At 40.0% G+C, this 17,611-nt stretch overlaps 1 protein-coding gene across 39 annotated transcripts in view; it reads right to left on the minus strand.

Moving 5' to 3' along the window:
- Positions 1–17,611, minus strand: part of UBAP2L (ubiquitin associated protein 2 like) — a 47,503-nt gene that overhangs the window by 20,020 nt on the left and 9,872 nt on the right. For 14 of the 39 annotated variants that reach the window (XR_005719313.1, XR_005719309.1, XR_005719312.1 and 11 more), the window contains 10 exons: positions 13,798–13,966; positions 13,345–13,440; positions 12,898–12,943; positions 12,332–12,444; positions 8,748–8,800; positions 6,988–7,073; positions 4,406–4,577; positions 1,198–1,396; positions 462–739; positions 134–306 (listed from right to left, as the gene is read on the minus strand). Coding sequence is in view for 31 of the 39 variants with exons in the window: in XM_040230466.1 (XP_040086400.1) it covers positions 134–306; positions 462–739; positions 1,198–1,396; positions 4,406–4,577; positions 6,988–7,073; positions 8,748–8,800; positions 12,332–12,444; positions 12,898–12,943; positions 13,345–13,440; positions 13,798–13,966 (1,385 nt within the window). In the remaining 8 variants the exon portion in view is untranslated. Of the gene's footprint in view, positions 1–133; positions 307–461; positions 740–1,197; positions 1,397–4,405; positions 4,578–6,987; positions 7,074–8,747; positions 8,801–10,607; positions 10,668–12,331; positions 12,445–12,897; positions 12,944–13,344; positions 13,441–13,764; positions 13,967–17,611 lie in introns of all 39 variants that reach the window. The other 25 variants (XM_040230451.1, XM_040230453.1, XM_040230448.1 and 22 more) reach the window with 5 other exon arrangements.

Below are 17,611 nucleotides of genomic sequence, written 5' to 3' on the forward strand. Positions count from 1 at the left end.
TCAACAAACTGCTACAAGTGGCTGCTTTTCCTTCAATCAGAGCCTTGGCGTGTCCAGAGTTCTAGGAATCAACAAGAGACTTACAAAAAGTGGTAAAAGTCTAAAAGAAGTCTATGACAGCTGTTTCCTCTACCTGGCCGTGCTGGTATAGAGGCTACTTGGAGCCTGGCTTGAAGAGGCGCTCGTGGTGGGGGTGGACTCATAATCAGAAAGGACAGGCTCTGACCCAAACTGCAATGCCCCAAACTGCAGGTTTAGCCCTGAGATATCTGCTGAGCCAGGCATCTCCACAGCCAGAGCAGGAATCTGTAGAGAAGATAAAGAAATGGTTTACTATAACCTTATTGAAAGACTGATAGCAAACTTCCACATCAGACTTCCAAACTACATCCTTACAATCTCAATTCTCAAATCTCACAGCCCTTTGCCCTAAAATAATATCTACCTAAAAGTCCAAATACCTTAGAAGTCAAGGAGGCTTTTTTCTTCTGCTGTTTCAGTTTTTGCTGAGCCGGCTGAGGGCTGGAGGATTGGTTGTCTGAAGACCCAGGAGACATTTGTGGAGCCGAGGTGGATTTGCTTGGCAGAGGAGAAGACGGGGGTGGAGGTGCGGCTGTGGAGGTAGCCACAGCAGGTGGCTTCTCCTGAAGGAACACCTCCATCATGGTTGAAGATGGGGTGAAAGCCTGGCGCTTTGTAAAGGGGCTGTGCACTGTTGAATCATTTGGGTTCTTCAAATCTGCATGAGGAGATCCAATATGTATGAGGCCAGAGGTCCTCATTAACCTCAAGAAAATACTATTATTCTGTGACAACCATTGGATTATATCAAATCAACACTATTACACTGCCTTTGTAAGAAAGCAATCTAGAAATGGCCCATATTCAGAGTATAAGGTCCTAAAATGGCAAAGTTCATAAACTCTTCCAAAGGCAACACACTGTTTTCAAGTACTGAAGATAAATCTAGGAAAAATCCAAAACATCCTCACATCAACAGAAGACTACAAATGTGTACAGGGTCAAATTTGATGAAAGAGATATACAGCCTCAACTTATATATTTATTTATTATTCCTCAGCTTTCTGAACTGAGCCTCTCTGACAAGGGGAAATCAGTGTGGGAACTACTCCTGCCAGCCTCTTGGCAGTAATCCTCCAACGCTTAAAGAATTCAGTCACTTTCCATCTTTCTCACCATACTGCACCAGCGAAGGGGATTGTGTGGTAGAGCCCATGTCCCAAGAGGAGGTGGTGGTGGTTCCAGATTGAGAATGCTGAGCTGCCAACTGAGCCAGGGCCTGAGCAGTCTTGAATTGCTCCAAGAACTGGGAGCCTGTGGTGCTGCCGCCTTTAGCTTCACCAACATCACCAAATCCTTTCCCTAACATGCTCACCTGTAGATCAACACAGAGATTAGAGAAATCCACAGCCAAATAACCTTGTTCAGCTACTCAAAAAGACACTCATCTCGGTTAAGAGTCAGTACAGATATAAAGAATGTCACTAAATGGAAGAGTCTATTACAGCGTAAAGTCTGGACTGAGACTGTCTAGACTTAAATCCTGGTTAAGTAATTGTGGAAAAATGACCTGTAGATCATCTGTACCTCATTTCCCTCATCTGAAAATAAGTAGTATCTCATAAAGGTGTAAGAGGATTAAACAAACTAATATATAAAAAGCATTTAGTATGTGCATGATACATAGAAAGCACTCAAAAAAATTTAAGAGCCATTAAAATTTATACCATTGCCATCACCCTTCCCTCCCTCCTTCTCTGGGACTTTTCTTTTTTGGCCATGCCAGGTCTTAGCTACCTAACAAGGGATCTTTAGTTGTGGCATATAGGATCTTATTCTCTGAACAGGGATTAAACCCAGGATCCCTGCACTGGGAGCATGGAGTCAGCCACTGGGCCACCACGGGAGTCCCCAGGAATTTCTTTAATGACTGGAGGAGGGGTCTCCCCTCCTTTTGAATTTTTAAATCAACTGAAAACTGATTATTAAGATAATATGAATATGACATAAACTTTCACTTCAGTCATTAATGTCTTTGCCCCTTCCACTGAAAAGCTCAAAGGGAACAAAAACAACTAACTGGAGCTTCATCTCAATGCTTCTAGTAACTAGCAGAGACAAAAGAGGCAAGATTAGGTGCCAGCCCAGCTGCTGCACTAGACAATCATGATGATAAAAAAAATTCACTCTCGTTGCTTCTGGGGGATCCCTAATACCAAGTAAGACTACCACCCTAGACCAGAAAATTAACCATTCTAAAGAAACTCTAAGGAGATTTAGTCTAGTCTTTCTTAGGTTCTTACTTAACCACATCATGATTTTCATCATTAAGCAGCACTCATACAAAAATCAATCTATCCAACTCAAGGTAAGACTTTTTCTTTCCACTTCAGTCTGTATTTCAAGATTATACAAATAAAAACAAAAACAGCCAAAACCTAGTTGAAAGTACAGGACTGTAGGGAGAGAAATGATCCCACACAGTAATGATTACCAAATACTCTGCAAGCATGAAACATTAAAGACATAGAAAATTACTTAATATCCACATATTATGATAATAAGGGCTCCTATATTACTTACATCTATTAAATTTTTAGGGAAATTAATCCTGTAATTTATCCTGAAAGGAAAAGAACTACATTAAATAGCACCATAATTAACACAGGTAATAAGCAAGAATTTATGTTTAGTTTAACATATCACATGACACACATTAAATAGAATGTAAGGGTAAAGTGGAAATATATTGAAATTTTTATTTTTGATGAGAATTTGGATTTGGGTATAAATCCTAAATTCCAGGCTTTAAAGGTAACTTAAAAGTGACACAAAGCACTTAACCCTTTTCAAGTCATCTATCTTAGGGGTTGGCAGTTATTTTCTGATCATTTTTGTCCCATTTTCTTTCTTTTTGGTCCCAACCCTTCTCTCTCCTTCTCTTCTCTTCCACCTTTTCTCACTTGTCACCATTCATATATGGCAGAATATTAACCACCAAATTACCATTAACAAAGAAAATTATTTTAGGATAATGGTTAAAAACTAAAAAACTTCTGGATTAGAGGCTGACTCAGCAATTTTCTAGTTGAAGCAATTACTATTAATATAATCTTACTACTAGAAAAATCAAAGTATATGCATATACATTGTCTCTTACCTCTTGACAACCACCAAAAAGTAGACAGGAAAGTAAAAGAAAGAAAAAGCAGTACTTTTAGGATTTATTGACCATAAGAAAGTTGGTCCTTGTATCATCTTTGTTCATTTAGCCTTTCTCATAACTGATGACCTTGAATTTTTAAACAATAATTCTGAACCAAGAAGTCATTTGTTGTTAAGTGCTCCAGGTTGGTAACAACTAATACCACTACTGCCACCACATTTGTATAACTTTTATTCATGATCTTATCTATCTTCCTGAAGCCCTGTAAGACAGGCACAGAAGCACCCTTATCCCCACTTAGGGAGAAAGGGAGAAAGTTATTATATGGGCAGATTCAGGAAAACCCCAAGTTTTTAGAAGCCTAGCTCAGAAATGTACGATTTAAATAAATACATATGGTAATTGTGCTCTATCAAGAAACCCGGAAGTGCTACCACCTCTCATCAACATTTAATTACTAATTAGTATTAGCGTTAAAATTGTCACTGATTTTCTCTCTTCAAGAGTAACAGAAAATAAGGACTTCCCTGGTGGCCCAGTGGCTAAGACCCCACATTTCTAATGTGGGAGGCCGGGAGAGAGGACTGGGTTTGACCTCTGGTCAGCAAACTGGCCCTGGATGCCACGATTAAAGATCCTGCATGCCACAACAAAGATCTAAGATCCCACATGCCACAACTAAGACCCAGCACGGCCAAATAATTTTTTCCCCAAAAAAATTATTATTCCCCCCCCCAAAATACATTGTTCGGCACCGTAAGCACTCAGGAAATGGTGCCAGGGCTTCCCAGGTGGCACAGCGGTAAAGAGTCCACCTGCCAATGCAGGCGATATGGGTTTCATCTCTGGGTCAGGAAGAGCCCCTGGAGTAGGAAATGGCAACCCACTTCAGTATTCTTATCTAGAAAATTCCCTGGTCAGAGGAGCCTGGTGGGGTCCATGGGGTTACAAAGAGTCAGACACACTGAGAAACTGACCACAAATAAAATGTTTATTCATTTTTATAAGATGATTCTGTCTGTCCACAACTAAATCCTCTTCTAGAGCTATCCCCTATTACCCAAATCAACATTTCTACACTCAAGTCTGCTTAGTAAGACAAAAGATGCTTTCTACCTTGCCCCAAACCTTTCAGGTGTCACTGAAAGGAATTACTGTATTTGTACGGATGAGCTGGGATTGCAGAAAACTTTAAGATACACCTTGTTTCCTACTTACCATACTGTGATGAGAAAACGTGTTTCCTGAAGCAGGCTGTGATATGGCACTCTGCTTCGAGTTACTGAACACCAGAGGCTGGGCAAGAGAAGGAGCCTGAGAGGGATCCAGATTAGATGAATCATTCTCCATGGAAGATGGTGTCTTTCCCAACAGAACAGCAAGGTCAATTCTAGTGGAGAGAGAAAGTTTGATGCATAATGACGGAACATTCTTGTCTCCAATACCCAACTCAGATTAAGGATAGATCAAACCAGAAACACAAAGCTCTAAAATGCTGAACTCATCAAAAATAACAATAGTATCCAGATGTATTCCAATGAAGCTGACATCCTTAATGTTGTTTAAAATTTTAATTTTAGTAAAATTTAACTTAATGAAATATCAAATGTTAGTTTTAATACAGCAGCTCCATAACTGCCCCCAAATTTCCTTTTACCCATGATTTAAATACTGAATACCTGTCATGACCAACATCTAAGACCACAAACAGAATGCTGGCATCCTCAAGTTGCTTTAGAACAAGAAGGATTTAGGCAATTTTTCCCCCAGTTTTTAAAAAATTCCAAAAGTCACCTGTGGTATAAAAAAAGTATATACCAGGGGCTTGGCAAATTTCCTTCGTAAGAGGGGTATATTTTCTTTTTCATAATTGGCCCCTTTCAACCACAGCTTAAGATAATAGTTACTTGGGGAGGGGGACCCCCACACACATAGTTTTGAGAAGGTGGCTGGTCACCAAAAACACCAAGAAAGTGAATGAGAGTTGGAACTTTCAACCCCACTACACTCCACCCACCTCTAGGAAAGGAAGAGGAATTAGAGATTGAATTCAATTACCAATGACTTCATCAATCATGCATATGTACTGAAACTTTGATTAAAACCTCTTGAACAGTGAGATTCAGTGAGCTTCTGGGCTGGTGACCACATGTGACCCACAAGGAGGGCAGAACACCCAGAGAGGGCTTAAAAGCTCCATGCTGCAACCTTCAAGAAGCAGGTGTCTTTTAATTTCATGGCTGCAGTCACCATCCACAGTGATGTTGGAGCCCAAGAAAATAAAGTCTGTCACTGTTTCCTCATCTATTTGCCATGAAGTGATAGGACCAGATGCCATGATTTTAGTTTTTCTGAATGTTGAGTTTTAAGCCAGCTTTTTCTCTCTCCTCTTTCACTTTCGTCAAGAGGCTCTTTAGTTCTTCTTCACTTTTTGCCATAAGAATGGTGTCATCTGTGTATCTGACGTTACTGATATTTCTCCCAGCAATCTTGATTCCAGCTTGTGTTCAATCAGCCTGGCATTTTGCATGATGTACTCTACATATAATTTAAATAAGCAGGGTGACAGTATACAGTCTTGATGTACTCCTTTCCCAATTTGGAACCAGTCTGTTGTTCTGTGTCCGGTTCTAAATGTTGCTTCTTAACCTGCATACAGATTTCTCAGGAGTCAGGTAAGGTGGTCTGGTATTCCCATCTCTTTAAGAATTTTCCAGTTTTTTGTGATCCACACAGTCAAAGGCTTTGGCATAGTCAGTAAAGCAAATGATGTTTTTCTTGAACTCTCCAGATTTTTCTATAATCCAATGATGTTGGCAATTTGATCTCTGGTTCCTCTGCCTTCAAGCTGGATTCTGAGTCAATAACTATCATGAAGTGAAAGTTGAAGTCACTCAGTCATGTCCGACTCTTTGCAACCCCAAGGACTAAACAGTCCAGGGAATTCTCCAGGCCAGAATACTGGAGTGGGTAGCCTTTCCCTTCTTCAGGAGATCTTCCCAACCCAAGGATACAACACAGGTCTCCCACATTGCAGGCAGATTCTTTACCAGCTGAGCCTCAAGGGAATCCCAAGAATACTAGTGGGGTAGCCTACCCATTCTCTAGTGGATCTTCCCAACCTAGGAACTGAACCGGGGTCTCCTGCATTGCAGACAGATTCTTTACCAATTGAGCTATCAGGCAAGACCTACAGCTATCATATCCAGGTCCAGAAATAATCCAAGAGTTTTTCAAGGGATAAAATATTCCCTGACAAGTGTTATCTCCCTCTGTTGACCCCAATACTTATGTTCAAGTCCTAAAAAATTCATAAGATAGATGCTAAGGGAAAAAATGATCATCATACCCAGTTGGCTAAAGCAAAGACATAATTATAAAGCAAGAGAACAAGCTATTGAACAGTTCTGCAAATTTCAAAATAAATAAAATCTTTCCACTTTTAGCTTTTCTTTACCTGACTTACTATAAGTTTATACTATTCTAAGTTTTAATCAATATCCGGGATGCTGACAAAGCTAATGTATATATAAGTATTTTTTTTTCTAATGTATGTATTAATAAAGGACTATCTGGAAGAGAGTTAACTTTAAAATTATACAGATATCCATTCAGTAGATTAACTACTATCAACTCTTACAAAAATCTACCTATAAACTAAATAGGACTGTAATGTGATTTGATTCTTAGTATTAGCAACACCATGGCAGTTTATGAAGGCCCAGTACCACGCCTTCCTTACAGCTCACTTGACATATCCCTCTGAGAAAAGATACTGACAGTTCACACCACACACTTGCCTCTGACCAGCAGTGATTGTCACATTCTCCGCAGGCAGAGGCACTGAAGACACATTAGAGGCAGTGAAGATCTTGGTCTCAGAAAGCTGGAAAACAGAGGCATTAGTCACTCCTAGTGTTAGGCTAGTTACAGTCCAGAAACCTGGCAGAGATAAGGGGAATGCAACATAAGAAAAGAGGAAAAACTCTTAGAAGAGAGAACTATTTACCCTAAGGAATCCTGAATGGACTGACTTTCAAGCCCCTTCTATCTTCTATAGATCTTATCAAAAGAGTAGAATCCATGAACCCAATAAAATCTAGTGGAGTCACATAATATGCACCCTGAACTTACAAGAAAGTGAATATGCTAGACAGGAAAAGAGAGAAAGCCCCTTTATATTTTCCCACTTTGCCTCCCATCTCCTACCTCAATCCAAACCATACTTTATCTTCCACTAATCCTCTCAAAAGAAAGGAAGACCCCAGCCAAAATGAAGACAGAAATAAAAAGAATTCTTTGCTTTTGAGCAGTAAGGGCCCAAGTTCTGATGTGCTAAAGTTTGCAGGAATAATTTTAACGTGTTTTGCCTTCAAACTGACTTTATTATATCTAGTCTCTCCCCTGTAAGACACTAAAATCAAGTAAGCAATTGCAGGGAATAAATATTCCTACTAGTCAAAGTTGATTTAATTTTTTTAGTCATGCTGCCCAGTTTGTGGGAGCTCAGAGTTCCCCAAGCAGGAATTGAACCCTGGACCTCAGCAGTCAAAGTGTCCTAACCACTGGACCACCAAGCAATTCCCACCCAACTTTAAAAATAAGTTTTTTTTAAAAACTTTCTGATTGAAACCTACCCTCTAAAGACAGGAAATCCACTCCCCCCAATATATCATTCTCTGAAAGGTGGTTAAGCAGACAAGCCAAATCTTACGAAGTATTCACAAAGCAGTCTAGCTCAGCTACAACAGAAATGTAGCTGATGTACACTCTGATGCTGATACATCTGGAATTTTAAAACTCAGCCCTGAAAACCAAAACAGCTTGACACACCGTTTCCTCTTACCATATTCTGTCTTGTTTGAGTAAATAAAAAACACAGAAAGTTCATCCATGATCACTATAATTCACAGCAAAACTTGTCTGTGACCAGTGATCAGCAAAATCCTTTAATTCAGGTACTACTCTAGTGAATTCACATAGCTGTTTATGTGCCACCCATCTATGAGGTTTCCAAGTTTAGTCACTGGAGAACAGCCAAACCTACACATTCATCTCAATTAAAATCACCCAAGTTGGGCTCTGAGTACAATAACAAAATGGGTTTCAGAGTCAACCAAACTTTCACCATGTACCCACCTCTAAACTAATTACAGGACCGTACACCAAAGCCTGAATGTGAACCAAATAACTGCACTGCTCCAAGGAGTGTCATGTGCTACCAGAAGCTGCTACTCAATGCACTACCTGCCTGACTCCATCTCTGGTGCCCTACCCAACCACCATCGCTTCCTGGGATAAATCCGACAATCAGATATTGGACTTACACAAGTGCACTTGCCCTTTCCATAGTCTGGTTCCAGAGAGTCCTGTTCATGCCCAGTCTCCTTCATATAACATATGTGAAATGTTCTGGCTCAGAACACTATTTTGGATGTAAAAGTTTTGGGTCAGAATCTTAAGGGTGAATTTTGAGGGGTAGAATCATACCCATTTTCTATCCCTAAAACATCACTTAGGGATAGAAGGTACTAATGAAGAATAACATGGGAACACTCACATCTTCATTCCAATCTTCAGTTCCCCACTCCTCTGTTGCAGTCCTCCATGCGCCTGGGAATAAAGGAAAACATGGTAAAGGAACTTTAAATGCCAGTACGAAGCATGTACAGAAAATACAATGCATTAAATTTTTTGGCAGCCAAAAGTGTAACCAGCATTTAGTAATCAGAAAGGATTCTTGGGCTTCAGAGGGAGAAGACTTTTCAGAATACCTCAGAACACCACGGTTCTAATTAGATTAAATTTCACAGCAACTTTTAGTTTTTGTCACACAGCTGTAATAGGAAAGTGCGAGACAGCAAGAGAGAAACAAAATGCAAGAGAGAGCAAGATTCCAATAGATCCAGCACTCCAAGCAATCTCTTATAGACCTTCAGGCCTGACTCAGTGGTCTGTTCAGTGAAAAGGCAGCAGACAATTCAAGCCAAAACATGCAAACTCTTATCTATTGAGTATAAGACAATACTGCCAGCAGTCTGAAGAGACGTGGCAGAGGAACACAAATGGTCTTGACAAGATAAGTTGAAGGGCAATGAAGAAGGAAAGGCCTGAAATCCAAACAGAGCACTGATACCTATCTGCTATGGGAACTGAATTAAAAAACCCTGCTGGCTGTTATTTTCAAAAGACACAAGATGAAACTGGAAAAATCAAGTATGTGTGATAAATACCGTCCTAATCCTAACTATACGAGACATGAAATCTGACCTGCTGAGCTCATGGCACAGACAATAGAGTTATACACTCTCCTCCTGTTGGTAGTAATGTAGTACAGATACACTTTCTATAGAAGAGGTCCATAAATAATCAAACTATCTTCCACATTCCCCTTGTTCTGCTTCACATATACACATGTCCTCCTCAGAAAAGGAACCTGACTTTTCTTAAGGAATATGGGTGAGTTTCTGAGACCTAAAATTCTTCCCTTCAAGCAAAGGACCACACTAAGAAATAGGCACTTATCTGTAGAAAAGACAAGAAAACTCCTGGTTTTCTTCTCTGGAATAACAGCATATATTTAATAATTCTTACAGCATTCTCTCCAAATGGAGAAAACTTCTTACAAGAATCAAAGAATGAAGGTCTGGCATTCAGATTTCATCACTGAAAAGAGACATTCTAACACCTACAAAACCCGCCTGAAATTCTTCTAAATATTTAGTAATGAAAAATCCTATTTCCTAGAGAAATATATGTCAGTGCAATGCCTTTCCCAGGACAGTGTTAAAATTGTACCACAGAAATTTCAAGGCACTTAACAATGACAATGTTCTCCAAATCAAATTAAAGTCCAATCTCAATTTAGACAAGCTACAAACCACATTTTTCTCTCCCTCTCTGATGATACCATTCTTCCTCCCCATTGACATTCATCCCACCGTCATTAACTGGAATCCAAAATGTGGGTTAACACATACAATCCTAGAATTAGAAGTCATCTAAGAAGTTACATACTACTTAGAAGCTATCTCTCATGCAAGAAAATTTTCCCCCCTGCACTCTGGTGACTGTATTTGGAATGGAAAGGAAGATGGTAAACAGCTACTTGACACCTTCCTGTACAGGACATACGGTCACGGCTAAGGAAAAGACTACACACTGAGGAAGCATTAAGATGCAGAAAGTGTTCAAATATTCTAACAGATTAGGGCTTCCACTCCATCAGCAAAAAGCACAAAGTAAATATTAAGTGTTCATTAAGCAATTTTCTAAGTAAGAAAAACAGGCACAGAATGGAAGGAAAAAGCAGAAAAATAAAAAGCAGGAAGACATAAAGATGACATATCCACAGATATTTCAGTTCATAAAAATCTATTATTAAATATCCGGGGCAGTTAGGCGCCTGGATGTATCATACCAGGAGCAGTCTCAAATTTTCGGGGATAATTTGACCCCTCAACCCCAATGAAATCAAGTCCTGAAACAAAAAAGAAAAGAAAAGAAAAAACAACCAGTGAAATTTTGCTTGTGAATGAGAATGACTGCCCCCAATACACAACTCCCACTGTACCTGTGGATATTTTAAGGGTAGATTTCAGTCTCTTTAAAATAAAAAGGGAATTTGAAGTTTGCTATCATGAAAACATAAAAAGAGATCATGCATGAAAGTTCAAATCATCAAACTAACAAGGATGAATGCATGGAGCTAACCCAACACTAATAAGATGATAGTAGCAGCACGAAATCTTTCATTCAGCCACAAATCGAAAGTTCTGATTCTAGCCTCCCAAATTTGCTCTTCTCTACATGGTATAAGCAAACACACACCTCTTCCTCTCTTTTTCCAACCAGCCTAGGACTGGGACTCAATACCTCATTTTCTGTCCACAACTAAAAACAAATCCCTCAACTTTTGTTATTCAGACTGCTACCAATACTCTAAAAAGCCATCAAGAGATGAATGAAGAGCAGTTCTAATGCCTCCAAAGGTAAAACAGAAAAGGATATTTCACAGCCAATAAGGAAGCTCAAAAAGTTATCTAGCTTGACAATAACTTTAGCTTCCACCCCTGAAAAATTTGTATTCAAAATGAGCTTTTAAGACACCCCGATGAACAAAAAGCATGTAATACTCAGGACCTGAGGTATAGCATACTGTGGGCAGTAGGTGAGAAGAAGTTTGTGCCAAAGACCTTCCTAAAGATGCAAGATTAAGGCAACAGATCTCTGAAAAGGGGGTAAGGCAAATTTAAGTGGATAAGGAGTCAAGAGAGCCTATTTCATGCTCCTCTATTAACCCATCCCCTCTTTATAAGACAAAAGTCTCAGGCTTTTCTTTCCATGTGCTGACTCAGCCAGAAGGAGATAGTTGATCTCCTCAGAAGAAAATACTCTGGAACCCAGAGGCTGCTCTCATTTAAAGTAATAAAAGTAACTTTTACTTCCAAATACATCTTGGTGTGTCCCACAAACCTAACATATCCACAAACATCTATGCTACCCAGATATGCACCAAAGTCAGCTAACAAAAAAAAGCAAATCCCGTAATACCCTACCACAGCCAGAACACTATCCAGCAATGAGAGGCTGAAAGTCTCCAGATTTTCTTCTTGCCCAGATACTGACATTTCCCAAAAATTAAAGGAAAAAGACATTCCTATCTCTGTATGCAAAAACAAATTAACAGTGGGCTTTGATTCTGGGCCCTGTTCACCTCTACAAGTAGTGGTTTGAGTAATCCTGGATATCTTGTCAAAAGGCAAAGCCAAACAGAAACACTAGGAAATACAACTGGGAGCTGACGGTATAATGGAAAGAGCACACGGCCTTACAGAGTCGAAAAATTCTAAGTTCAAATACTAGCAAATTTCATAATCACTCCTGCAATCTAAATCTTGTCATCAGAAAAGTGACCATAAATGTTTGTTTTATAAAATAGTGACAGATCAGGTGAAACAGCATGTATAATGTGCCTGTAGGCACACAATAAATACAGAGTACACAGTAATATAACCGTTATCCCTTTCTCTCCCTGTCTCAGCACTCAAAAACTATACCTCCACTTTTTTATGTTAGTATAACCTCAAAAAAATTACTTCCTTAGGTTCCTAGAGACAAAAAATGAATAAAACAGTCACTCACTCGTCCCATCATCTGGTTCAAAGTGGCCAGTGTTGTTCCATGTATTGCCGCTATTATTGCCATAGTTATCATCAGTATTGGCTGGCTCTGCATAATCAGCTGGGTTAAAGGTTCTGGGAGAAAAAAATAAAAAGCTTAAGAGCCTCTGAGCGCTAAGCAACATCAGTTGAAATTAAAAGGAGGGCAATTAGAATCTTGTCTGTTCACTTTTCCTCATTTTATCAGCTTACCTAAAATTTCATGATATAATCTTATATATATCTATCATTCCCCTTGCAATAGGCCACCGATAAAATCCACATGAAGATTTTGGAAAAACAACAGGTATATGTATTCATATAAAGTTATGAGATAAAGTAATCTAGGTGGTAAATGCTTATCTCACTAAAATAAGCCCAATGTCTTCACACATCTGATGAAATACTGTAGCAGTCTATCTGATCACATTTGGTTACTTAGCTGCCTATTATCCTCAGGATATCAGAATATTAACCACATCAAGCTACTATGGTAACACTTATGAAAAAAAAAATCAAAGACTTTGACATTGGATCAATGAAACTCACCCCATTCCTTGAGCAGAAAACCTTCCTCCGCGCCTACCAGAGCCACCTAAAGAGGGAGAGGGAAACATTTTAAAAGTTGATATAAAACCACCATGCCAACTGAGGCGACTTTGGAAAGTAAGTGGTTGACATCATTAGATGTTCCTTCTCTCACTCTGCAGCATATCACTTAATACAAGAGGACAATCCTTATTATTGACAAGATTGTTTCTTTGCTGACTGAACTGCCAGATCCTTAAGCAAATACAGTAATAATAAATACTAGAGGAAATGACATCTGCCTTCATCCCCACTGCCCTCACAGTAATCTCTAGAATTTGCACTACATCTCAACAATTAAGGTATCCAGCATCCATTTGAATTTTTTTTTTTTAAATAAAGCAGACCCCTACTAAACTAATAAGAGTATCACGTCCCCAACATCCATTCCCCCAACAAACTGATCACCTCTGCCTCGGCCACGACCTCGTCTGCCTCTTTCTGTGCCTCTTCCAGAAGGCCCTCCACTCTTGGTGCCATCTAATCCATTTTCCTGACCTCGAACTGAAATTTAAAAACAGAACAGTACAAATGGCCAGAGTAAAGTGAACAGAAAAAATATACATAAACGGTATGCATACATGATGGGGGGAAGACAAAAACAAAAAAGAGAAAATGAGCTGGAAGGACAGAACATGGTTCCCAGTCAAAAAGTCTTACAAACAGCTAACAAGGTAATTTCATGCTAACTGGTGGCTGTTGCTAAAAAAAAAACTATATGTAAAAAATGCCAAGATCTCAGAACAGATGATCGTAAGAAAAACGATAATGGTTACTAGCTCTAGCCTCACAAGGCCCTGACACCCCTCAAGTCTAGACATTACTAACCCACAGCTGGTTTTGTTAAAGCCCCATGCATACACTCTCGTCCACGGCTGGCACCTCTTCCCCGTCTTGGTGGCCCACCACGTCGCCGACTATAGTCTCTGTCCCGGTCTCGATTTTCTTTGCCTTCCTCGTTGGATTCCGTTTGGCCACCATCCTTCTGTCCTGAGACTCCCTTCTTCTTCCCGACCATCTCCCAGGAATGCTAAAGAAGGGAAGAGCATTCATGTCAGATCAGTATAGGCTGCTACCAGGAAACCAGAGATAAAAGTTGGGACAACTGTTAACCATTCTCTCAGTATCCATATCTAAGATACTTCTGTAAGTTTACTTCTGCTTAAGTTGAGGGCATAGACAGGACCTCAAAACAAATTCTGAACCTATCACTGGAAAATTGAAGCCCTTTCTGTGGAGGAGGTGCTTATGAGCAAATGGACTGCAGGAATCATTCCCAAAAGGGCCACCAAGATCTCCATCCAGTTCAGTCACTCGGTGTCGCCTTAGTCAAAGGGCCTAGTTACTCACTGGTCCTTTCTTTCAAGTGTGTTTCCTGGGCTGAAAACACTTAATTCCCTATGCATTCAGTAATTTCCAATTTTTTATAGCCTTATCCATGTCAAATAAAGCTGAAAACTCAAAGTTTCTAAAAGTTAACTTTGAATTCAGAGTGAATGAATAGCACATTTGACTCTTGAGTAGAGTCTCAAATTAAGCAACCTAGAATTTAGGAGGAAAACAACTACACCTGCTCCCTAACCGACCCCTTCCATACACCAATTTCCTTTCTTTAAATGAAGACCAAACAGCAGTCAGGAAAGCACAGCCCTGGCCCTGAGACGTGCTGACTATAGGAAGCATGTCTCATTTTACTCACTGTGTTCTCCTTATGCATCTGAAATTGCTATAATACAATTCAACCTTCCTCAAAGCAGATCAGGAACAAATACTTATAGCAAGGAAAATAAGCTAAACAGTCGTGCAAAAACTCATTCCTTAGGAAAATGAATTTTATAAACTTAAAGTTCTTTTTTTATTTGCCTTGCCCTGTGGCTTGCAGGTTCTCAGTTCCTTGACCAGGGACTGAACCCAGGTGCTCAGCAGTCAAAGAGCAGAGTCTTAACCACTGGACTTCCAGAGAATTCCTTATAAATTTCAAGTTTTAAACATACACATATACTGATTTATAAATTTTGCAGAAAATATGTACAAATAAGTTCAAACATGTACAAGTAAGTTTCAGTTCAAATGCTGAGACTATCATGTTTACCATCCTGGATACCAGGATTCCAAATACCAAATTACGATGCCCCTGTGCGCTCAGTTCAGTTTAGTTGTTTCCGACTCTTTGCGACCCCATGAATCACAGCACACCAGGCCTCCCTGTCCATCACCAACTCCCAGAGTTTACCTAAACTCATGTCCATTGAGTAGGTGATGCCATCCAGCCATCTCATCCTCTGTCATCCCCTTCCCCTCCTGCCCCCAATCCCTCCCAGCATCAGTCTTTTCCAATGAGTCAACTCTTCGCATGAGGTAGCCAAAGTATTGGAGTTTCAGCTTCAGCATCAGTCCTTCCAAAGAACACCCAGGACTGATCTCCTTTAGAATGGACTGGTTGGATCTCCTTGCAGTCCCAGGGACTCAGGAGTCTTCTCCAACACCACAGTTCAAAAGCATCAATTCTTCAGCGCGCAGCTTTCTTCACAGTCCAACTCTCACATCCATACATGACCACTGGAAAAACCATAGCCTTGACTAGACGGACTTTTGTTGGCAAAGTAATGTCTCTGCTTTTCAATATGCTATCTAGGTTGGTCATAACTTTCCTTCTAAGGAGTGTCTTTTAATTTCATGGCTGCAGTCACCATCTACAGTGATTTTGGAGCCCCCAAAAATAAAGCCTGATACTGTTTCCCCATCTATTTTCCATGAAGTGATGGGACCAGACGCCATGATCTTCATTTTCTGAATGTTGAGCTGTAAGCCAAGTTTTTCACTCTCCTCTTTCATTTTATCAAGAGGCTTTTTAGTTCCTCTTCACTTTTTGCCATAAGGGTGGTGTCATCTGCATATCTGAGGTTATTGATATTTCTCCCAGCAATCTTGATTCCAGCTTGTGCTTCTTCCAGCCCAGCTTCTTCTCATGATGTACTCTGCACATAAGTTAAATAAGCAGGGTAACAATACACAGCCTTGACATACTCCTTTTCCTGTTTGGAACCAGTCTGTTGTTCCATGTCCAGTTCTAACTGTTGCTTCCTGACCTGCATATAGGTTTCTCAAGAGGCAGGTCAGGTGGTCTGGTATTCCCATCTCTCTCAGGATTTTCCACAGTCTATTGTGATCCACACAGTCAAAGGCTTTGGCATAGTCAATAAAGCAGAGATAAATGTTTTTCTAGAACTCTCTTACTTTTTCCATGATCCAGAGGATGTCGGCAATTTGATTTCTGGCTCCTCTGCCTTTTCTAAAACCAGTTTGAACATCTGGAAGTTCACGGTTCACATATCGCTGAAGCCTGTCTTGGAGAATTTTGAGCATTATTTTACTAGCGTGTGAGATGAGTGCAATTGTGCGGTAGTTTGAACATTCTTTGGCATTGCCTTTCTTTGGGACTGGAATGAAAACTGACCTTTTCCAGTCCTGTGGCCACTGCTGAGTTTTCCAAATGTGCTGGCATATTGAGTGCAGCACTTTCACAGCATCATCTTCCAGGATTTAAAATAGCTCAACTGGAATTCCATCACTTCCACTAGCTTTGTTCGTAGTGATGCTTTCTAAGGCCCACTTGACTTCACATTCCAGGTTGTCAGTCTCTAGGTGAGTGATCACATCATCCTGATTATCTTAGTCGTGAAGATCTTTTTTGTACAGTTCTTCTGTGTATTCTTGCCACCTCTTCTTAATATCTTCTGCTTCTGTTAGGTCCATACCATTTCTGTCCTTTATGGAGCCCATCTTTGCATGAAATGTTCCCTTGGTATCTCTAATTTTCTTGAAGAGATCTCTAGTCTTTCCCATTCTGTTGTTTTCCTCTATTTCTTTGCATTGATCGCTGAGGAAGGTTTGCTCAGTAACAGCTATCAAATAACTTTAAAAATATGGAATAGTAATATGAAATTACTATTAACTTTCTCAGGGCTAACAATAATTTTGTCATATAAAACAGTATCCTTTTAGGAAAACATGCTGAGGAATTTAGGAAATCAAAGTGCTCTGATGTCTACAATTTATTTCCAAATAATCCAAAGTGTTCGCCAATGGCGAGTGGAGATACACAATGTGCTATAAATGCACAACACAATGTTACTCAGTCTTCCGAAGGACTGAAATTCTAACCCAAGTCACAATACAGATACACCTTAAAAATATTTTGCTAAATTAAACACAAAAGGAAAAATATTTGGTTCCACTTTTATGAGGTACCAAGAATAGGCAATACCCTATATGAGATACCACAAACAGAAGATTTTACCCAAGCTGGGAGTGAGGCATGGAGAGTTAATTGTTTTATGGATACGGTTTCTAACTGGGAAATGGAAAAGTTCTGGAAACGGTAGTGGGAATGGTTGCCCAGGGCCTCCCAGGCGGCTCAGTGGCAAAGAGTCCACCTGCTCAGCAGCAGACACAGTTTGGATCCTTGGATCAGGAAGACCCCCTGGAGGAGGTCAAGGCAGCTCACTGCAGTATTCTTGCCTGGGAAATCCCATGGACAGAGGAGGCTGGCGGGCTACGGTCCATGGGATTGCAAAAGAGTCAGACATGACTTGGTGACTATACAACAAGAACGGCTGTCCAGCACCATGAATGTCCTTAGTGACAAAGAATTGTTTACTTAAAATGGTTAAAT

Source organism: Oryx dammah, unplaced genomic scaffold (assembly GCF_014754425.2).
Source record: "Oryx dammah isolate SB20612 unplaced genomic scaffold, SCBI_Odam_1.1 HiC_scaffold_28, whole genome shotgun sequence".
In the NCBI taxonomy this organism is placed as follows: domain Eukaryota; kingdom Metazoa; phylum Chordata; class Mammalia; order Artiodactyla; family Bovidae; genus Oryx; species Oryx dammah.